Source organism: Mirounga leonina, unplaced genomic scaffold (assembly GCF_011800145.1).
Source record: "Mirounga leonina isolate KUSES-001 unplaced genomic scaffold, KU_Mleo_1.0 Mir_176, whole genome shotgun sequence".
NCBI classification, from domain to species: Eukaryota; Metazoa; Chordata; class Mammalia; order Carnivora; family Phocidae; genus Mirounga; species Mirounga leonina.
Genome location: NW_023270454.1, coordinates 14,300,870 through 14,324,739, shown reverse-complemented (window position 1 = coordinate 14,324,739; position 23,870 = coordinate 14,300,870). Strand labels below are relative to the sequence as shown.

The window sequence follows — 23,870 nt, the reverse complement described above, 5'->3', positions numbered from 1 at the left end:
CCCCCCCCCGGTTTATTAACAGTGATTGATTTGGGGTGGTAAACCCTTAGTGATTTTTCTGCCTTCTTTCCACTTTCCTAAATTTTCCAGGTCTTTTATAATACTAACATAAGCACCAAATTCCCTATACCAACTTCCCTTATACTTAAAAGATTCCTGATGGATACATCTGGGTTCAACTCTTTTATTTTCTGCTGACACATAATTGCTGACATTTATTGCATATTTCCAATATTCCAGACAATCTTTACTGTACAATCTCAGGCAGAATTATTTTTAAGTTTGTTTGTTTGTTTAAGTAATCTCTACACATGGGGCTCAAACTCATGACCCTGAGATCAAGGGTCTCATGCTCTTTCCCTGCATTCCTCATTTCAGGCTCAGCTAGCCAGGCACCCCCTTAGTTCAAATTTCTTAATGTTTCTCACTTTCATTTTCCTCATTTGTAAATAAGCATAATTTTTCTCCTCGTGTAAAACAAGGATCTAATAAATGAATACATGAATAGATCTTAGAGTAGCTATTATAAGCACTCAGTAAATGTCAACATAATTATTATTATGTTCATATATTATTTTGTCATATTTTGCTGCTTATTCTATTGCTTTCTTTCATCCAAGAACATAAGACACATTTTTGGTCCACTTAATATTTTCTCTTTTAAACTTTAAACCAAGACAATATCTTATATGGTCCCTTTCCCTTTTGTTATGTAATAGCATTATCAAGAAATGGAGCAATTCCTTGAGAGGACATAACCTTTAGCTGGTCAATTTTCCTCAACAAGGGCAGACAGCCCATTTCCTGCATGCCTCTTTCTATATTGCAGTACAAGAATATTGTTAGAAACTTGGAGTTTTGGTAGCCTTGGGAACAGGACCAATTCCCAGGTATTTAATTTAGTTCTGGTCTCATCTAAATTGAAATTTTGACATAGCATTTTTCTCACACTAAGGAATAGTTTAGAGGAATTTTTCCAATTTGTCTTTATTTATTGTGAAATCAAGCCAAACCCCACAGGTTTTATGGCTGTTTTGGCAGTTATTGGTGACATTATTCAATCACTCACACACACACGCTAATTTGAGGTCCCTGTAATTCTACCCATGAGACATTCCCACCCAGTAATTCCAGTATATGCTTCTAAGGAAACTGAAGAAAAACAAAATGGCTTTTAGCATGTATACGTGAATCATACGAGGACTTTTTTCAGCTGGAAAAAATACAGAATTGAAAGCACTTTTGAAAGGACAGAGATTTGATTGCTCCCACTTAATATCTGTGCTGGTATATGGCATTTTCATTTATTTGTCTTTGTTTCTTTGTTCTACCTGAATTTTATACTTTTTTGCTAGCAAAAGATCAATTTCTCCCTGTCCCAGGCATCCCAGCTTTGGTTTTTTTTGTTTTTGTTTTTTAATCACTTTAAGTTTTCTAAAAATTGCTGAAATGAATTTATAAGTCCCTTAAATGCAGAGGTGAATTCCATGTAGCATGCTGATTTGACACGCATTCAATTTCACTGGGAGCAGTGACTTCACCTTATTAATAGCGTGGTTGATGTGGCTCACGTTACCCCATAACTGTTTAGGGTCAGAGTTTTCATTTCTCATCCTGAGTTTGTGTTAGAAAAACAAGTTACAGAAAATCATTAATTGTTTTTATGGGAAAAATTTACTCTTAGTCCCAACTTTTAGAGATGGTCATTTGGAATCAAACCAGCTCACAAGTCTCCTTGGCCAAGCAGTGAATGTGCGTGTGGGTACAAGTAAATACATAATTAACAGTAGCATTAATGTTGGAGAATAAAAACAGTGTTAAAATCACATAACCTGATATTCAGCAGAATACATTAAGATGCTGTTGAAGTAGCTAGAAAATTGAGAAATACATGAGACTTCTACCGTTAAGAACTTTAGAGGGTAAAAGCATAAATATACTGGTTCTTTTGATGTTTTTTTTTTCTTTGTTAAACATGCTTTTTAAAGTATTTGCCTCATATCTCAAGACAAATATCTTACAAAATGTGCATTTTTGACAGCCCGAGAGATTAAGGGAACCATTGAAAGATTAGGAGTGAGTGCTCTTGGAAGAATGAGGAGAAGATAAGATATTGGTAAATATGAGAGGATTCATTAAGACAATTAAGTACAAAGTGCCATTTAGCTCCCTGACATAACTGATCATGCAAAAGGATGACTGAGAGAAGGAAGAGGCCTGCTGGTCATTGGATGCAGCCCGCCGGCCACATACCAGAGGAGCAAGGCATGCAGAGAGGAAGTGGCACAGACGTGCGCAACTCAGAGGGTGTTCACTCGATAGTCACGAGGAGTGTGTAGGCAGGAAAGAAGGATGTTTTTAAATAAGGTATTCTCGATTAACCCATATTGCAGTGAGAGAAATGAAACAAGTCTGGAGGCTTTCCATATACAATTTGAGTCCTGAAACTTTTTTTTAAAGATTTGTTTATTTATTAGAGAGAGAGACGGGGCGGGGGGTGGGGGGAGGGCAAAGGGAGAGAGAATCTCAAGCAGACTCCCCACTGAGCGCAGAACTTTACTCGGGGCTCAATCCCTCAACCCATGAGATCATGACCTGAGCCGAAATCAACAGACTGAGTCACCCAGGTGCCCCTGAGTCCTGAAACTTTGGTGTCTATGATGCTTTCTTACTTTGATAGCTGCAATCTCTGTATTGAAAGTATTCATCATTTTCAGTACCCAGACTTTTACTTCCTTATGGAATATTTAGTATTGAGTGAATTAGAAAGAGTCACTTTGGAGAAATTTTGTTTATAGTTCTCAAGACTTTTAGGTAGCTCTCAAGACCTTTGCTACAGTGTTCCTCCACATTCCACTGAAATGCATTTTGTTTAAATATGCATTTTACAAAAAGGATCATAAGGACTTTAAAACTGAATAGGTACCCTGTCCGCTATTGATGGGGTCACAAACTGGCACAGCTGTGATGGAAAACAGTACAGTGACATCTCAAAAAATTTAAGATAGAATTACCATTTGGTCTAGTAATCCATTTGGGGTATATTTCCAGAAGAATTGAAAACAAGGTCTGGAAGAGATATTTGGATACCTATGTTCATAGCAGCCTTATGCATAAGAGCCAAAAGGTGGAAACAACTCACATGCCTATTGACAGAAAAAGGGATAAATATTCCACCTTAAAAAGCAAAAAAAATTCTGACATAGGCTACAAGACGAGTAAACTTTGTGAACATTATGCTAAGTAAAATAATGCAAAGACAAATACTGCAGGATTCCACTGTGTGAGGTGGCTAGAGTAGTCAGACTCAGAGAAACGGAAAGCAGAAAGGCAGTTTCCAAGTGCTGGGGAAGAGGAAAAGGGTGTTATTTAACGGGTATAGAGTTTCAGTTTGCAAGATCAAAATATCTGAAGACTGCACAACAATGTAAATATATTTAAGCCTACTGACCGAACCGTGAATTTGGAAATAGTTAAGATGGTAAATTTTATGTTCTGTGTTTTTTATCACAATTTTTTTTAAAAAAACTGAATGGATGAAAGGAAGAAGTGATCTAGATGAACCTAGAGATTTGCTCTCCCATGTTAACATTGGCGATTCAAATGTTTATGTAAGGTTTTTTTAATTTAACAGATTGCATTATATGTAATGCTTTTCCCACAATTAAACTATTCTGTAGGGGCTCCTGGGTGGCTCAGTCGTTAAGCGTCTGCCTTCGGCTCAGGTCATGATCCCAGGGTCCTGGGATCGAGCCCCGCATCGGGCTCCCTGCTCTGCAGGAGGCCTGCTTCTCCCTCTCCCACTCCCCCTGCTTCTGTTCCCTCTCTCACTGTGTCTCTCTCTGTCAAATAAATAAAATCTTTAATAAATAAATAAATAAATAAACTATTCTCTAATTTTTTTAAAAAGATTTTTATTTATTTATTTGAGAGAGAGAGCACATGAGAGGGGTTAGAGTCAGAGGGAGAAGCAGACTCCCTGCCGAGCAGGGAGCCCGATGCGGGACTCGATCCAGGGACTCCAGGATCATGACCTGAGCCGAAGGCAGTCGCTTAACCGACTGAGCCACCCAGGCGCCCAACTATTCTCTAATATTTATAGACTAAAGCCTAACACTATCTTCAGCAAAATTCTTAAATATTTTCAGGTTTGAACAGTATGATGCTGAACCAATAACTGTTTATTTTGCTAATGGTAAGATTTTTACATTTGAGCATTTAGACTGAATTATCATGTAGTTGGTCCAAATGGAAACTTCTAAACTACATGGCCTATTCTTTGCACTAGACAGAATGTTTAAAATCTAATAAAACTACCAAATTATTAAAAAGCAGAGATGTTGGGCGCCTGGGTGGCTCAGTTGGTTAAGCGACTGCCTTCGGCTCAGGTCATGATCCTGGAGTCCCGGGATCGAGTCCCGCATCGGGCTCCCTGCTCGGCGGGGAGTCTGCTTCTCCCTCTCCCACTCCCCCTGCTTGTGTTCCCTCTCTCGCTGTGTCTTTCTCTGTCAAATAAATAAAAATAAAATCTTTAAAAAAAAAAAAAAAAAACAGAGATGTTTCCACTGTATTGAAATAGATCAATTTACAGTGAGTTCAAAACACTCAACAACAGTATTACGTAGAAAAGACCTCTGAGTTTTACCCAGTTCTCACTTATATCTTTTTCTTCTTTGAAGCAGAACTTACAGCACCAGAAGAAATAATATAAAGAAAATAATTTTTCATTACGGTAAAATTTTAGTCATCCTTAGAATACAAAGTTCTCATTCTAGGTTCATGTAAACAGAACAATTACAAACTATAAATTATATTCAAATTATGTTACTTTTATTCATTCACGGAAGTCCTTTCATTACCATGACTTTTGAAAAATATAAAATGCTTAGAAAAATATCATATAATCTAAGTATAAGTTATGTAAGAAATATTTGAAACATCAGACAAACCAGTTTTCAAAGAGTCTTTAAGAAAATACTGCAGAAAAGGAAAAACAGAATTCAAATATTTTTGTTACAGCTAAATATACATTACCTTTTCAAAAATGACATAAGTAATGAATATACAAATTAAATTTGGATAACTGAACTGAAAGGAAAACTACATCACAGATATGTTACATTTGTGTAGGTATTTGTATATGTATACATTTATATATATAGGCAGTTTTTAGGCTATTACCAAAATGCCAAAATATTTTGTATGAAGTAATCTATTATTTACTATCTTGCAAAATCATTCTAAAGTATATACTCTAAATATAAAAGATGACAAATAAAATAAATATTTTATCTGGGGATCTCTCTCACACACACATACACACACGCACGCACACACTGTTTTTTCAGAAAATGTTCTTAATCCTTTTATATATGGTGACACCTATAATTTTTTTTTTTCCTTTTGGGGCCTTTACTCATAAGGTGTACAAATAATCTTTGATATGTGAGCATTTCATAGGAGAATTTAAACTCATTTACAATCCTAAATATAGAGAAGGAGTGATGATGGGCACTAGATCTGTGGCTGCTTACTCCTCAATAAGGGACTGTGAGGTGGGCATTTGAATAGGTGTTGTGGCATTCTGTTTCTTTTGTGTTGGTCTGAATATGGAACACATTTAAAGCTATTCTTAAAATATATAATTCAATTGTTCTTTAAGCAAAGGATGAAAAAGAGAGATTGAGAGAGAAAGAGTGAAAAAGAGAAGATCCCAAGGAACTTGCCTAGTATCCAGGCTTACCTGATTTGCCAAGAGAAGACCCTACCCTGAAATGTATCCCATCCCTGTTGTTGTCTATGTGGGAACATAGGGTTCTAAGAGTTGCTCAGAGAAAAGTATCAGAATTCTCCAGGTAAACATAGCTCATTATTTCTAACTGTGACATTTTTGTGTGAGGACAGAGATATTTTCCCATACCGAAAGGATTTAACTGGAGGAGAAAATAACAAGAAAGAAATATGCGGGCAGTGGAAGCTCAGCTGAGCGGAGCTAGGCTGTTCCAAGGAAAGAAGAGGACAGTCTGGGGGTGCCTAACTGGCTCAGTTGGTAGAGCATTTGACTCCTGATCTCAGGATCATGACTTCAAGCCCCCTGTTGGGCATGGAGCCTACTTAAAAAAAAAAAAATTAATAATCCCTTAATGTCATTTAATATCCAGTCAGGGTTCATATTCCCCAGTTGATACAGAAGTGGATGGTCTGGCATGTGTAATTACCAACAACTGCTTCCCCTAGATTTCTCTCCACTCCCTGGTCAACAAACTCCCAATCTGCCATGGAGTGTTTAGGATCCCTCCGTCAGTGGCTCTGTAAAGAACTGCAAAGAATCTGTAAAGAACCCTCTGTAAAGAACTGCAAAGAATCTGAGATTTCACTCTACTTGCAAGTTAGCAAGTTGGCCTGCCATTGTCTAATGGAGACAAAAGACATGAGAATCCTGGGTCAGAGACAATGAACTTCAGTACCAACAGCACAGGATGCCACATGATGATCAGGGTGCCTGAGTCAATTCCCCTTGCCCCCAGGTCACCAGGGACTAGGCCAGTGTGCAAAGATGCAAGAGCAGTTTGGTGTATTATAGTGAAGGAATGTTGAACTTAAGGAACTCAAATCTTTTATAATGGGAAGCAAGCATACAGAGGGAGATAATTTCTCTACCTTCCAAGCCTTATAAATAAACCTGCCCTTTGTTTCTGGAAAAGACATGATCTCTGCCTTCCACATCTATTTGCTATATAAACATCCTTGAAAAGATAACCTGGAATAAATGGTAGTCATGGCCTCCCTCACAAGACACACAGCAATGCAAAAGACTCATGAAGAATGGTGTCCAATTCTTTCCTCCCATGATTGCAGAGTCAATGAATCTCTTGGGGGGGAAAACATCTCAAATTCTTTCCACTACTTGATAAAAATATAATTGGTCAGAAGTAGCAACCACCCATTGTAGCCAAGAAAGGGGGATATTTGTTATCTTGTAGGTTTCATGGTGATCTTGTTTTTGTCTCCCTTTATTATGGTCTCTGAGTTACCTTGTTGGGTGTTGATGTCCTGTGGGATTGTTACCTCCAAAGGACAAGATGGCCTTGCTGTAAGCATCAGACCAGTTCCCAGACATCAGAGACTGCTTTTTATTTTCTCAACTCTATCTTAGAATCGGGATTCATATTAGATCCTCTCAGTGTGACTGGTTGATACACTGTATTTCTTGAGAATCTTTTAATCTTTAGGATTCTCTTTACATTTCTTTTCTTTTTCCTTTTAGTCTACTTGTTGAAGAAATCAAGCTTTTTGCCCCAGGGAATTTCCCATAGTTTGAATTTTGCTGATTATTCCCCTGATGTGCCATTTGACATATTCTCCCATCCTTTATTTCCTATAAATGGGTTGTTAGATCTAAAGGCATGATCAAATTCATTCAGTGCTTTTGGCAAGAATACTTTATAGGCAGTGATGTGTTCTTTCATTAGGAGGCACATAACTAGATGATTGTAGCTTCTTTTGCAATGTTAGCAGCCATTGATGGCTTGATCCATTAGTTCATTAGGGGTTGCAAAAGGGTGACATTCTAATTCTGTCTCTTCATTTTTTGTATGAGCTGGAATACATTTTGTCTATATATTTAAGTTTGGTGTCCCCAGCTATTTCCCAAATGACTTCCAAGGCCTTGTATGTTAAAAGAATAGAAAATAGGACATTCAGAGATAGAACCCAGTGGAAATCATAATAGAGGTAATTGAATATGGTTTCACAAATGCTATTGCTTTCTTGGTTGAATTTTTTGTGTTCTAGAGATAATATGAAATGTCTATATTTGAATGCTATCAAAAGGGACAGATTTAGTGTGGTCAACCAGAAAATAAAGAGATTGACCATTTTCTGGAACTCAATGAGAGACTTAAAATCTGTAGACAGGCATACCTCCTTTTATTGTGCTTTACTTTATTGCACTTTTCAGATACTGCATATTTTTACAAACTGAAAGTCTGTGGCAACCCCACATCAAACAAGTCTATCAAGGCCATTGTTCCAACAGCACTTGCTCACTTTGTGTCTCTGTGTCATATTTTGGTAATTCTCATATTTCTAACTTTTTCATTATTATTATATTTATTATAGTGCTACATGATCAGTGATCTTTGAGGTTACTATTGTCATTGTTTTGGGGTGCCACAAACTCCACCCATATAAAGTGAACTTAATAAATAAATGTGTGTTCTGACTGCTCCACGACCAGCCCTTCCCCCATTGTCTCCCTCTCCTTGGGCCTCCTTCTTCCTTGAGCCCTTCCCTAATACTGAAATTAGGCCAATTAATAATCCTACCATGGCCTCTAAGAGTTCAAGCAAAGGAGTCACATGTCTCTCACTTCAAATCAAAAGTTAGAAATGGTTAAGTTTAGTGAGGAAGGCATGTCAAAAGCTGAGATAAGCTAAAAGCTTGGCCTCTTGAATCTAACAGTTTATGAATGCAAAGAAAAAAGTTTTTGAAGGAAAATTCAAGGTGATACCCCAGTGAACACATGAATGATGCAAAAGAGAAACAGCCTTATTGCTGATGTGGAGAAAGTTTGAGCGGTCCAGATAGAAGACTAAACCAGCTACCACATTCCCTTAAGCAAAAGCCTGATCCAGACCAAGGCTCGTCAATTCTATAAAGACTGGGAGAGGTGAAGAAGCAGAAGAAGAAAAGCTGGAAGCTAGCAGAGGTTGGTTCATGAGGTTTAGGGAAAGAAGCCATCTCCATAACGGAAGAGTGCAAGGTGATCAAGGTCCTGGGATCAAGCCCCACATCAGACTCCTCTGCTCAGCAGTGAGTCTGTTTCTCCCTCTCTCTCAGCAAGTGCTGATGGAGAAGATCCAGCTCAGATCATTAATGAAGGTGGCTATACTAAATAACAGATTTTTAGTGTAGATGAAACAGCCTTTTCTTGAAAGAAGATGCCATCTAAGACTTTTATAGCTAGAGAGAAGTCAATGCCTGGCTTTAAAACTTCAAAGGACAGGCTGACTCTGTTGTTAGGGGCTAATGCAGCTGGTTATTTTAAATTGAAGCCAGTGCTCACTGACCATTCTGCAAATCCTGAGCTCTTAAGAATTATGCTAAACCTACTCTGCCTGTGCTCTATAAATGGAAAAACAAATCTTGGATGACAACACATCTGGTTACAACATGGCTTACTAAATATTGTAAGCCCACTGTTGAGACCCACTGCTCAAAAAGAAAGATTTCTTTCAAAATATGGCTGCTCATTGACAGTGCGCCTGGTCACCCTAGAGCTCCAATGGAGATAGGCAATGAGATTGATGCTATTTTCATGCTTGCTAATACAACATCCATTCTGCAGTCCATAGGTCAAGGAGTAATTTCAATTTTCAAGTCTTATTACTTAAGAAATACATTCTGTAAGGTTATAGCTGCCATATATAGTGATGTCTCTGATGAATCTGGGCAAAGTAAATTGAAGACCTTCTGGAAAGGATTCACTGGACGCCATTAAGAACATTTGTGATTCATGGGAAGAGTTCAAAACATCAACATGAACAAGAACTTAGAAGAAGTTGATTCCAACCCTCGTGGATGGCTTTGAGGGGTTCAAAACTTCAGTGGAGGAAATAATTGGAGATGTAGTGGAAATAGCAAGAGAACTAGAATTAGAAGTAGAGCCTGAAGATGGGCCTGGATTGCTACTACGCCATGATCCAACTTGAACAGATAAGGAGTTTTTTCTTACGGACGAGCAAAGAAAGTGGTTTCTTGAGATGGAATCCACTCCTGGTGAGGATGCAGTGAAGACTGTTGAAATGACAACAAAGCATTTAGAATACTACATAAACTTAGTTGATAAAGCAGCAGCAGGGTTTGAGAGGTTTGACTCCAATTTTGAGTGAAGTTTGGGTAAAATGCTAGCAAACAATATCACATGACCTGGTGAAATGGGTTGTGGAAAGAAGAGTCAACTGTTGCAGCAAACCTCACTGTTGTCTTATGGAAGAAATTGCCACAGCCACCCCAGGCTTCAGCAACCGCCAGCTGAAGCAAGATCCTCCACCAGCAAAAAGATAACAATTCACTGAGGCTTAGCTCTTTTTAGCAATAATGTATTTTTCAACTAGGTATATACATTTTTTTTAGACATAATCCTATTGCCTACTTAATACACTACAGTGTAATGTAAAAAACTTGTATATGCACTCAGAAACCAAAAAAATTCCTTTGACTTGCCTTACTGCAATTTTGTTTTTTCTGTGGTGGTTTGGAACCCAACCTCCAATATCTCTGAGGTATGCCTGTATATCTTCTGTGTAAAGACTATAGAAAAAGTCTCTACAGGCCCTGCTGTGTAGAGAGTTATTCTGAACATTGCCTCTTTGGGTTAAAATATACACATGACATATGCCAAGTGGATTAAGAAATAGAAAGATATATTCTCTAATGGTGAAGTACTTCTTGTCACTCTGATATAACCTCAAATTATCCAGAATACTGAGTGCTGTACTTAACAGTATATTTGTGTTGTGAGGATTAAGCAGAAAAGGAAGATATTTATGTTACTACATATTTATATTCTATTACATTTCAGAACTCATAACAACTAGGGGCACCTGGGTGGCTCAGTCGGTTAAGCGTCTGCCTTCAGCTCAGGTCATGATCCCAGGGTCCTGGGATCAAGCCCCGCATCAGACTCTCTGCTCAGCAATAGGTCTATTTCTCCCTCTCCCTCTGCCCCTCTGCCTGCTTGTTCTCAATCTCTCTCTCAAATAAATAAAATCTTAAAAAAAAAAACCTCATAACTAGCACATATTCTATATAATCTTAAAGTCATGCTCTACTACATTTTGCCAGCACCAAAGTATACACATCAAAGACATTTCATTTCCATAGGTATATAATTAAATATAGAAATCCCTATCTCCAGATAAATAGTGTCTCCTTGCCCTCCTGCTCTCCCCTTGGGATGTAAATTAGGGAATTCAAAGGAGATAGAAGGAGCTGAATAACAAGTTGCTGAGCCTCAGTAAGCCACTGAGACAGGGCAGCTGTTTGCTTGGCCTTTGGTGGGTCCTCCACTTGGGACACACTGGCCATGCTCTATAATACTGATAGTCACTAGATTGTCCCTTTGGGAACAGTTACTCAGAGGTAGACTAGAAAGCTGTCTAAACTCTGTTACTATATTTTTCTGACATAATAAGCATAACTTATTGAACAGATGTAAATCCTTGATGAACTTACGGTGCTTCAAAATCATTATTTTGACATTAGTAACAGTCTTACAGACAGTCAACCACAGGAGATTAGACAGATGCTCTATTGACCAAAGAAAATACCCTGGAGTTTGCTTTTTGACTAAATCTTTGATATGCATTAGCTTTATCTTGATTTGACTCTTGCTTTCAAAAATGAGACATAGCCCAAAGAAACACCAAAATACCAACCATTAGGATGCTTTTGTGAAAAACCTAGGTACTTGATAGGGTTAGATCTACTCTGTAAGTAAAACTTCACAGGGGGAAACAATAGAATCATAGAACTAGAAGAAATATTTAAGACCAATTGGCATACTTCCTTCCTTATAGCTAAGGCAAATGAGGTTAAATAGGGTGTGGTGACCCACCCAAAGGCATGTGGCCAGTCAGTAACACGGCTAGAACCCATGTCCTCAACTTTTGACTGTGCAAATCAATGAAGTTGATTTGTTTAGTGTTTAGTTGCTACCCCTAACATTAGATATACAAGTGGAATGATAGATTCTCCATATAAGTCCATGGAGCATAAGTGAAATCTCTAGAAAAAGAGGAAAATTCATTGAGAAAACTGCTAAATTTAATATTCACAGTAGCAAGACACCAAAATTTCACTTGAGTACAACTTTTCATTCCCTATTGCCCCACAATGATACAATAAACCCTGGCAAAAACTGGCATATTTGAAGTTGTGTTCACTTGTCCAGGTTGTCAGGATACCACTCAGTGGGTTTTAACTAGTGGTCTTATATTTTCTGGTTCCCCAAATGTGTCATAGTCCCTAAAGAAATCTTCCTGCTTTATAAAAATACCATAAATTCTCCTGTCATTATTTAAAATTAAAGCTCAAAAGGGATATTCAAAGATACTGTGCTTGAATTAAAATCATATAAAATCATGTTTAAAATCATTTTAATATTTTAGAAATGAATCTAGAAATTGTTCTTATAAAAGAAATACAAAATGTTCTTAAAGCTATCTCCACCATCCCCAGTAACTCCACTGTATGAGAGTCTAATTTGCTAATTAGACTGATGATACCTGTCTTCATTGTGAGTTATGGGTAATTAGAAATTACAACTGAACTACTGAAAGAGAATGAACCCTTCACAAGGGCAGTCAACCGGATCATCATTCTGAGGCAAAGCAACTTAATGATTAATGCAAAGTTCAAACTAAAAGAATTGATTTGAACAATTAGGGGACTCTATTTGGGGTCAAACCCTTTGTGCTTTGTGGATTCATACCATACGATTCTTTTCATACGTTAAAATGGGCTTTGATCAAAGAAAAATACACAGAATCCAATAGTGCGTAGAGGGAAAGGAGACATGTAGAGATAGTCCTCCGCTGAGTTTCAAAGAATTTCGTATAAACTAAAAAGTAGGGAAATCTAAACCCAAAATTGGGACAACCACTCCCAGGTGATCAACAACCCTTTGATTCCCAAGTTAGACCGCCTGGGAAGTGACTGTCTTCTAGAACCATTTCTTCATACACAGCTACAGAGAGTTAGTCCTCCCCAAGAGGCCCCATTAGTCCTTGGGGTCCGGGAGGAAAGAAGTACCTGCAGCCCAGACTGCCAAGACCAAGACCATACTCACAGTGGTACTTGCCAAAGAATAGTGAGGCTTAATGAAAGAACACAAACAAACACTGTTTTGGTGGGTTTAACAAATGTTCACTCTTTTCCATCTCCAATGACTGTTGTGACCCTGTTTTCAGGAGACAATATGTTTCTGTGGTCCAAACAACCAGTTTACAAATAAACTTATAGAATGACAGTTGTGCGTTGGAGATACGGAAGGATTTCAGAGCCTGAATAAATTACAGTAATGAGATACAGCGTCTTCTTAAACGTTTATGTGAGAAACCCTGACCGAATGCAAGCTTTTCGAGACTGGCATATAGAGAGCTCTGGGACTGATCACTTGCCACTTACTCATTGCCTCTGTTTGCACACCTGGCTTGCAGGTCTCTGCTTTATTTCCCTAACAGGTTAGTAAGCTCCGGTCTTATTCACAGGTGGCACTGTGTTGTGTAGCCCTTTGGAATCTTTCTGTGCAGCTTGCACAGAGGGGAGCAGGGAAGGGGTAAGCAAAGAGGAGAGGGGCAGGAGGTAGGCCTCTGGCACGGCACACCTGTCTTAAAGAGACAGAGACACTTGGGAGCCAGCCTTTCTGTTGAGCACCTGCGGTACGGCCATAAAGTTATATGTGTTCATTTATTGCTGGCCAAAATCTTTCATTCTTTAAATTTTCAATAAATAGAAGATGAAGAATTATCAAAATCTCACCAAGAAATAAAAATTCTAAATTTTTCATCTTTCAGGCTGAGCATTCAAAGGCATTTCTTCAGCTAGAAATGCTGTTGTTTCCCTTCATAACTCATATGACTTAGGAGGTCTCCAATTATTGACTTAGTGAATATTTACTGAACAAGTGCTGTGAGGTCTCTGACCAAAAGCTGGACCCACCCCACCACACTCTAAGAGGAGAAACTCCCTGTATATTGTAGGTGAGGAAATTCAGGGTAAGAGAAGATATTTCATATATATTCATATATTTCACTGGTACTGACCTCCCACTTAGGTCTATTCTGACTCCAAATCTGTAATCTTTGCTTTCTGTAGTCTGATCTCTATAGCTCTGTTCATTACAGGGAGAACAAAATAGAAGGAAACCTATTTTGTGCTAAAACACTCTTGTGAAAGACCCCACCAGTATTCTTTCATAGGAAAAATCAGAAAACTAAGTAATTTTTTACTTGATCTATTTGTAAAGCCTAGTTACGGGCAGTCAGAAAAAATGGAAATTGAGATTATTTTTTAAAGATTTTATTTATTTATTTGACAGAGAGAGGCACAGCGAGAGAGGGAACACAAGCAGGGGGAGTGGGAGAGGGAGAAGCAGGCTTCCTCCAGAGCAGGGAGCCCGATGCGGGGCTCAATCCCAGGACCCTGGGATCATGACCTGAGCCGAAGGCAAACGCTTAATGACTGAGGCACCAGGCCCCCCAAGACTTTTTTTTGAAAGAGAGAGAGCATGCGAGCACGTGCACTCACAACGGAGGGAGGAGCAAAGGGAGAGGGAGAGAGAAAATCTTAAGCAGGCTCCATGCTCAGTGAGGAGCCCAAAGCAGGGCTGGATCTCACCACCCTGAGATCATGACCTGAGCCAAAATTAAGAGTCAGACATTTAACCAACTGAGCCACCCTGGTGCCCTGGAAATTGAGATTTTTTTTAAAACACTAACATTAATAGGAAGAAATGAAAATGAAAATAAAAATAGAGGCTTATGTATAAAATTCCAAAATGAGTAATTCTGACATCTGTTAAATTGGATCACAGGGAAGGGAATCATAAATCCTTATGTGAATTCCTGTTGCTACAGATCATAGGAGGAGACTTAATAATAATATTGCCTTTGATTGCACACATGCAGAGAAAGTTTGAAAGTGGAACTACAGAACATACTGCATACTAAGCTTCTGTTTCTGTGACTATTAGACGTTCCTTGTTAGAAACTCCAGCGAAGCCCTCCTAATGCTTTAGATATGAGAGAACGAAAGCACGGGATGTAAATTATATGAGTACAAATTCCACAGAAAGACACCAAACACACTTATTTGGCATTAAAGATCTAAGATATTGATATATCTTATAACAGCCAGGAGGAGATCTTTTCTCTCTGTAAATAAGCTATCTCATTCGATTTGGTTTCCACAGTTTGTTTTTAATTAGGCAAAGAGACATTCTCAAATTTTTGTTTTCTAATCTTAAATAGCTAAGTTCAAAATGATTGTGTAGTATCTATCCGCCTTCCCCTTTTCACATCTAATTTTAACAGCAAGTTAGTCACTTTTATACTTCAAATCAGAAGCCAGATGCTGAATGTCTTTATTAGTTTGCTATTACCCCATGGGGGGAAAATCTGTTCGGTTCTTATTGATCTGAGAGATATAATTTTTTTTTCTTGTGGTTTTACATGCATTATTTTCAAAGACACAGAAACTAGGAATGGCTTTGCTGGAAAGAGACCTCTTGTTGAAAAGAGCCCAGTTGCTGGAATGTTCATCTGACTTTACACAGTGGGAACCAGAGGGCCAGTGCCCGTCGTGGTGAATGCTGGCCAGGATTAAGCCCTTGGCAGCTGGCTGGAAGTAATCTCATGGCACAGCTCTCGTGGGTCTGTGTCTTCTAGCATTCAAACAAAGGGCAGTATTTGCAGTTTAGGAAGCTTTTTGGAAAGTACAGAGTAAAAAAACCTATGGGCCTAAAATCTTATTAGTGTCTCCCCTCGAGATGAAGAGAGGAGAAAAATGGATGTAAGCTTGGATTCATCATTCACGTACATTTAATGCATAAACACCCACAGATAATTCTGTTGCAATTAATGTTTTGTGTTCTTTCTCTACATTCTCTGCTTCGTTCCTAGAACACTTGAAGGATAAGTTAGAAGAATATATGGCCCGATTTTCCAAAGTAAGGATTGTTCGCACCAAGAAAAGGGAAGGGCTCATCCGGACCCGCCTCTTGGGGGCATCTATGGCCAGAGGAGAAGTCCTGACGTTCCTGGACTCCCACTGCGAGGTCAATGTGAACTGGCTGCCCCCGCTCCTTAGTGAGTACACATACTGATGGTGGCCTTCTGGGGACCAGCAGGGCCTGGGGAACCGCCCTCCTTCAGAGGGAGTATGTGGCTCCCTTCTATTCAGTTTGCAATCAACAAAAGCGAGAGATCCCTTCAACAGTTTTTACAGTGAGAGCCTTGAATTCTGTCTTAACCACAGCTGAGGACAAATAGGTAACTAGAAAACTGCATTAAAATTGCCATTTTAGATACTACCAACTGCACTCTAACTTAAGGTTTGAAATGGTTTCATTTAGTTTAGACGTTCTCTTTATTGTGGCTAGGTAAATACTAAAAGAAAAAAGTACTTAAAAACACTATCTCGGGACACCTGGGTGGCTCAGTCAGTTAAGCATCTGCCTTCGGCTCAGGTCATGATCCTGGGGTCCTGGGATCGAGCCCACATCGGGCTCCCTGCTCAGCGGGGTGTCTGCTTCTCCCTCTCCCACTGCTACTCCCCCTGCTTGTGCTCTCTCTCTCTCTCTGACAAATAAATAAATAAGATATTTAAAAAAGACACTATATACAGTAAGATTAAAACACACACACAGTTTAACAATTATTATAGAACTGCTAAGAAATGAGGAAAGAAAATTATTCAGCCCCAGAATACAGTTCAAGTGCAAATGCCCTGACATTTTCGTGAATTTATAATGCCAGTTCTCCTTTCCACTTCTGGCATGGGTCTAGAGCCCTAAATATATAACCCCCCAAATTTACAGAGGACCCCCTGAAACACTCAGAGCTCCTATCCAGATGACACATTCTAATGCTCACAATATGGCTCAGAGTCAGGAAAGAAGAAGCCTCTCTGTCACATCACACTTGAACTGTTAGAAACATGAAAGAACTAAGTCATTCAAGCTAGAAAACACATGTGTGGCTCAGTTGGAGCTTGACTATTTTGTTTTTTATTTCACCATGAAGTCTGATATAAAGTCCAGTAGTGGATGAGGAATAAATTGCCAACCTGAAAAAAAAATATATGTTTCTAAAAGTTCTTGGTGTGCACATACTGTACTCCTTCTTATTCTTCCAGATTTCGCTAAATCAACTTTTATTGTAAATATATCTATCCCTGGCCTTGGAGCTAAAGCCAGTAAAAACTGCCTTTACAATAAGCTGCCTCAGAAAGAATGATTTGCTATTGACTACTGTGTAGGATTTCAGCTAGAACCAGCAAAGGTCCATTAGTAAAAGATGTGGGGGGGAAATCAATTGAAACTGTGTAGGATTTAAGACAGGAAATGACCAGCAACTAATACCCCATCGCATCACCCGATCCACACACACCTACACAGACGACTGCTCAGTCATCGTAATTAACAGGAATGTCTCGGTGCTCCTACGGCCAGAGACTCCTCTGAGCTTTTAATTAAAAGTACCTTGTCCAAGGACATAGCAATTTAGAGTTTCATCAGCAACAGTGAAATTCCTGCAAACTGAATTTGACCTATATGGTGTTGAATACTCAAGGAAGTCAGCAAAAGGCCTAATTTATTTATGAACCAAAGCAATTCCTAAATGCCAATTATCAAGCCTCTGATTGTTCATATGAATCTAACAGGGGAAAAAAAAGAGAAGAGAGAGAGATAAAATAAAGAGAAACCCACTTTTTCTCATTAAAGCATTTCATTTCCTGTAGGCCTGATGGATAAGAAATGATTCAAGCTCAGGATCACTATCTTTTTTTATTTTCCTCTATCAGTGTCCTGACACATCATCCAAAATGAAAAACAGGCAGAGCCACACGGTTTCTTGGTTCATTTTTCACCTTGGGATTATACCTGAATTTCAATTTCCCATTAAGAGTCTGTTTGTTTGATCCCTGGAAATTGAAATGTAGGCACAAGCCTTAGATGAAAAATTAGTCATGCTGCTTTCACCCTAAGCTAGAACAGCTGGATGAGAGCTGAAAAGAAATTTGAAGGGAGAGTTGACAGTTAATTTAACAGACTCATTCTCTTTGGGTCACCTTAGGACTCCTTATTGGTCAAGGAACTTGTAAATCAACCTGATTCTGAATTTGATTGAAGAAAGTCACTGAAACCTTAATACTAAAATACCTGCCGAGGTGCTAGGAGAGATATTTTGGACACAGCAATGATGCTTCCTCTGCCAAAGACATCTATGGGGAAACACCACTTAGATAAAGATTAAAACCCATTATAAGACTTTCCCAGGTGAAAATGAATGCTCACAGGGTGCTTGCTGAAGAATCACCTGAAATAGTGCTAGGGGTCTCTCTGTCTACCAATTAGCTGAAATAATATGAAGGTAAGCTCCAGGCTCTCAGAGGCCTCCTGGGGCCATGCTGTTTACCTTGCCACATACCAGCATTCCATACTCCCCTTGCCCTGTTTTATCCTCTTTCTATCACATTTATCACCTTCAAACGCACTATGTAATTCAGAGTTATTATGTATATTGATTGTCTTTGTTCCACTGCTAAAGATGGATTTTTGTGATTGGTGTTCACTGCTGTGTTCCCAGAACCTAGAAAGGTGGCAGGCATATAATTTCTACTCAATAAATAGCTGTTGAATTGGAGGGAGGGAGGGAGGGAGGGAGGGAGGGCGGGAGGGAAGGAAGGAAGGAAGGAAGGAAGGGAGGGAGGGAGGGAGGGAGGGAGGGAGGGGCAGGCAGACATATAAATATGCAGGAGAGATCTTCTACAGGATTCTGTGGCTTCCCCACCCAGCCTTATCAGGGCCACCAAATAATAATACTGAAATAACCAAACCTCATTATTTCTAAAAGATGTTTTTTAAGATATTTAAATGTATTTTATTCCACATGCCACATCAGATCATCCAAATAACCAGAAAGCAGATGTTCATACTTAAAAGTTCTTTCAGACAATATATTTGTTATAATAAATACCAACTGAGTGCACATTCTTGGGGAGAAAATATGGTTGGCCCCTTAAACAACACAGGGATTAGGGGCACCAGCACCTTGCACAGTTGAAGATTCACGTGTAACTCTGGACTCCCCAAAAACTTCACTACCAATAGCCTGCTGTCGACCAGAAGCCTTATCAATCACAGAAACAGTCAATTGACACTTACTGTGTATGGTATTATGTATTATATACTGTACTCTTACAATAACCTAAGCTAGAGAATAGAATGTTATTAAGAAAATCATAAGGAAGAGAAAATACACTTACAGCACTGTACTGTATCCAAAAAAAATCTATTTATAAGTGGACCTGAGCAGTTCGAGCCCTTCTTGTTCAATAGCCAACTCTCCGTCACCTGTAGCTGTTCCAGGTGAGGCAAAGTGTGTAAACGCCAGTTCCCTGTGCTGCTGAAGTCTCACCATAATACTATCTTCATGGAAAAGGAAGGAGTTGGAACTGAAAAAGATATCACCCGAGAAGCACCATGGAGAACTGGAAAGACCCCAGGTTTTAGGATTGGACTGTTAAGCAGGAGTTGCAGCCTGGGTTTTGCTCTCAAGAGACGAGTGACCCTTGACAAGTTATTTAGCTTCTCTGAGCTCAGTATCCTCACTCGTAAATTGAGAATGACGATAGTAGCCACCTTATGGGGTTGCTGGGAGGATGAGAAGTAGCAAGAGTGTAAATCACTTAGCAGTTGCTCAAGAATGTGAAAGTAGCAGGAATAGGAACCATAGTATCAGGCCAGCTAAAATATTTTTGGTTAGAATGAGAAAAGATAAAACTGTATAGCTTTGATAAACAGAGTCTATATCAAAGGACAATAGCCAAATAGAACATGGTAAGCCTGAGAGCAAAGAATTCTCTGTGTGATCTATCAGTATTTAGTAGGGAACAGCCATCATGACCATCCTAAGATTAGAGGCTAAAAAAAAGGAATCATGAAGTTAAATATTTACATTTTGGAACCTCCAGAAAGCAGGACAATATTTTCTCAGCAAGCTCCCACTGTATGCTTGAAGGAACACAAGTACTGTTTATACTCCACGCATGTTGGATGCTCTATAAAATGACAGATTGGGGACAGGTCAGAGCAAAAATGTGACAGAGGGAGAGCTAAATGGACTTCTGCAAGTCTCTCTGGAACATAACTTTCTTAAAGGAAAATACGACAACACTAATTGTACCTAATCACTGTCCCATCACATTAAGTCCAGCCTTGGAAGAGATTTCACAAAGTGCCCTAACAACGACAGGAAACCAGGCTGCAAGCAGCATCCCTGCATTAGGAAGGATCTGTAGGCTTCTCTTTGCTGAAAAATGATAGATGGCCTAGGCGGGCATGTCATTTCCTATTTTGTGCTTTCATTTTTCAGACCAAATTGCACTAAACCACAAAACCATCGTGTGCCCCATGATCGATGTCATTGACCACAATCACTTTGGGTATGAGGCACAAGCTGGGGATGCCATGCGAGGCGCCTTCGACTGGGAAATGTACTACAAAAGGATCCCCATCCCTCCAGAGCTCCAGAGGGCAGATCCCAGCGACCCTTTCGAGTGAGTAGCGGCTGAGGGAGGGGCCACGGGAGAGAGGGCAGGTAACTCATTTCAGGCGCGTCAGCTTGGGACCCATGAGGACAATTATCTCTAATAAAATGGATGAAAACAGATGGCAACAATATCCGCACCTTGGAGAAAAGTCAGACCTACAAGTTGTAGCAAATTACAAGCGGCAGCGAATACATGGATCATCCCTTGTCAAACTTTGCTAAGCAGCAGAGGAAGTGTGAGGACGTGAGAATCAGGAAAAGGCAGAGTTCACTGAAAATGCATATTCTCCTTGTAGATGTTCTCTTCCTCTTCTCAGTTCTCTCTTTCTTTTGCCTTTTCCCTAAAGAATCATTTAAATTAACTATTTTACTTTAAATGATATAAAATATGAAGCAGTATTTAAGCCTCTGTTTACACCCTGTTGGGAATTATGAGGGAAGGTGGTGTTTCTGAGTAGGTGCTCCCATAACTTAAACTTGGGGAGTTCAATCAAAATGATATATCTGGCATAAATAATCTTTGATAATCCTGCCATTAATTTAAATTCTATATAGATAAGAATTTACAATAATCTATTGGTCTCTACAAAGTTAAGTTCTTTATTTTTTCAGTGTGGACATGAGAATTGTGCATGTCAAGAAAAAGAAAAAATATATATATTTAGCTTAGTTTGCCCAACTCTTAGGACCATTACCGGCAAATGGTGAACTTTCTCCAAAAGTCAGCCCAGAGATTGCCCAAGGCATACTATTATCTATTCCTCCGGCTGTATCCTTTTGATCACATTAAAATTTTCATAAATTTAAAACTATCATATATTTTTTCTTAGGATAAGAAGAATGTCTGTGATTGAGGCTTTGCATACTTTCTAAGGATCTGTTTAAAAATGTGTTAAAATCAATATTGTCTTTTCGTTAATAATATGGGCAGTGAAAGTTTGCAGTGGCGAAGCTCCCAAGTATAAAAACCACTTCTGTAACACTAACCCTTTAAACTACAAAAAATAATGCGATAAACATCAAGAAAATGCTTCTTGCAATTCTAGTCTCTGGAAAGATAAACTCTCAGGAATGCTGAGGGGATTTCAGAAGACATTAGCCTGATGAAAAGGGAGAGGTAAAAGATTTATTTTGTAATATGAAGCACACTTATCAAGTATCCAGAATTTCCGAAGGCCTCTTCATACTCTGAAATGGCTGGAAAGTTGTTGAGAAGAAATAATAAAGACCCATTGTTACTCTTCCAAATGCTTTGGCCAAGATTTCAAGGATATTCAAAACTACTAGAAAAGTTCTTTAGCGGTGGAGTTTCCAGTAAGCATTTGAAGAGGGCCCAGCTGGAGAGATAGATGTTTGTCAGGCTTTCCTGAAGTTAACCATCGGAAAGCCTTGGCAAAGGGGTCTACGGGGGATTTAAAGCCAGGTTGGGGCTTGGGGGAGGATACAGAAGGACCCTAAATATGGTGGAACTGCCATTAGATGGCAGCTGATAGGGAAACGGCCACAGTCTGGTTGCTACTCTCTGAGGTGGCCATGTTTTCAGGGCTAGAATTCATCCAGGAAGGTTTTCCAAATACTCTGTAACAGTGCCTGGGTTATAATGACCTTCTACTTTACTCCCCCTGCAGTCGCTGAGTGGGGCTCCTGTTCTCAGCGGAAATGGGTTCAAAATGGTACCAAGGGAATCTCAGATGGTGAAAACTATGAAAGTATTCTCAGTCCCTGCACTGGCAGCTGAAATGGTGTGTCAGGCAGACCCTGGCTGTGGCAATCACCATATCAGGCACCTTGCTTAACCCCAGAGCTTGCAGAGTTGGTAACTTTCAGAATTAAATTACCTCTTGTTCCTGTCACCGACTTCGGTGGTTGCTCTCCATCAAGGATTGCATTCACCTCTTGAATACTACTGCTTTTCTGGCTTTTCAGTCCCTTTGATTCCTAGGAATGTGGACACCTTAGCCTTTTGTAATAAATGGAGCTTCCAAGAGATGTCCGCTTTGATCTTAAAAATTGCATTTGCCTTCCTGATAATAAAAGAATGGTTACCCAAGCAGCTATGAGCAGTGTATCAGCAATTCCATTATCTTCATAGTCACCTGAAGGTGTTCGTAAACAGACAGACGTGCTTTAGGCTAAAACTTGCTTCTCTAAATGTAAAGCTTTAAGATACACAGAGTGAATGCAGTCTATCTAAGTATCTCTCGCATGGACTTTCATGTTTCGGGTGGCTTCTGTAAGGGGTGTGTGGTTTTCTCTGGGAGGCGGGGAGAGGAGGCTGAAAAGACAAGAAGAAAGGAAATGAAGAGGAATATGTAAATGTATTGCAAACCCCAGGACTTTTCATGCAGTATATATGCAAACTTTATCTTTCTGTAACTAGTTTATAGAATGCCTTAAGTGGCAAAACCTCCATTCTCTCATTTATTCTGTCATTATTTGCATCTCCAGCAACTAACTATTGACTATGGTAGTGGGTTTTTCTCATTTGCAAATTCTATGAAATTAGTGGGGCATGAACAGTAATTATTAATGAACGGAATTGAAAATTTCAGGGTATTATACCAGTGCATAAGTATAAGTGTTATTTCTCAAATACTTGGCTTCAGTTATAATGCATATATGGGTCAAGGTATAAACTGTATTTCTCAATATAGGTCACATGGTCAGAAGAATTCAAAATCTATCAACTTCCTAAAATGGGAATCAAGATCCTCCACAATCTAAAAAGGAAAAGGAAAACTTGCAGATAACTTCAAACACTAAGAAAAAGATTTACTTACATTTGCAAAGGGATCTGGTTTTCAGACAAACTGCTCCTAGAATGTGAGAGAAAATGCAATATTCATAGTTCAAATTATTATATGGCAATCACAATTCCAATTGGATTGAATACATCTGAAAAATATTCTTGTCTTTTGAAAAAAAGAATGCAGTACCTGCCCCCTTTCTGATGGCTTATATCATGATGTGATGCTTTTAGGAAATTCTTATTTGTGGATTTATAAAGTTTCCTTATTCCTGGTTTATCTCTAATCCCAGGCACTTAGGAACGTAAGCCTTTTCTGTGACAAAACGTAATATGCTCCTTTAGTCATGATGAAAAAGAGGAAGATGTTCATTTGCTTTCTGATCATTAACTTCTCCAACTTTATCTCAGTATCTAGAAGTTTAGAAAAGACCGGAAGAAATTATCTTATCCAATTTCCCTTTAATACAAGCAACTACTAAATAATGTCCTAGAAAGGTGACTGGTCTCTTCTTGAACTTGTGAGGAAAATAATATTTGCTACCTCAAAAGACGGCCCATTCCATTAGATTGATTGACAGAAACCTTTTCCCTTACATTAGGAAATCTGCTTCCCTAATCCCAAATTCTCCTCCTTGAGATACAAGGCATGTCTAATTCCTCTTTGATGATAGAGCTGTTAAAAGTATTTTAAAACACCTGTTATGCTTATTCCTCCAAAGGGGAAAAAAAGAAAACTTTTTTTCCTTTTCTGGGTTAAATATCCCCATGCCTTTCAGGTCCTC

General features: G+C 39.0%; 1 protein-coding gene across 2 annotated transcripts in view; it reads left to right on the top strand.

Moving 5' to 3' along the window:
- Nucleotides 1-23,870, top strand: part of GALNTL6 (polypeptide N-acetylgalactosaminyltransferase like 6) — a 1,199,405-nt gene that overhangs the window by 977,431 nt on the left and 198,104 nt on the right. For both annotated transcript variants that reach the window (XM_035022700.1, XM_035022699.1), the window contains 2 exons: nt 15,687-15,872; nt 20,163-20,346. In XM_035022700.1, the coding sequence (XP_034878591.1) occupies nt 15,687-15,872; nt 20,163-20,346 (370 nt within the window). The remainder of the gene's footprint in view (nt 1-15,686; nt 15,873-20,162; nt 20,347-23,870) is intronic.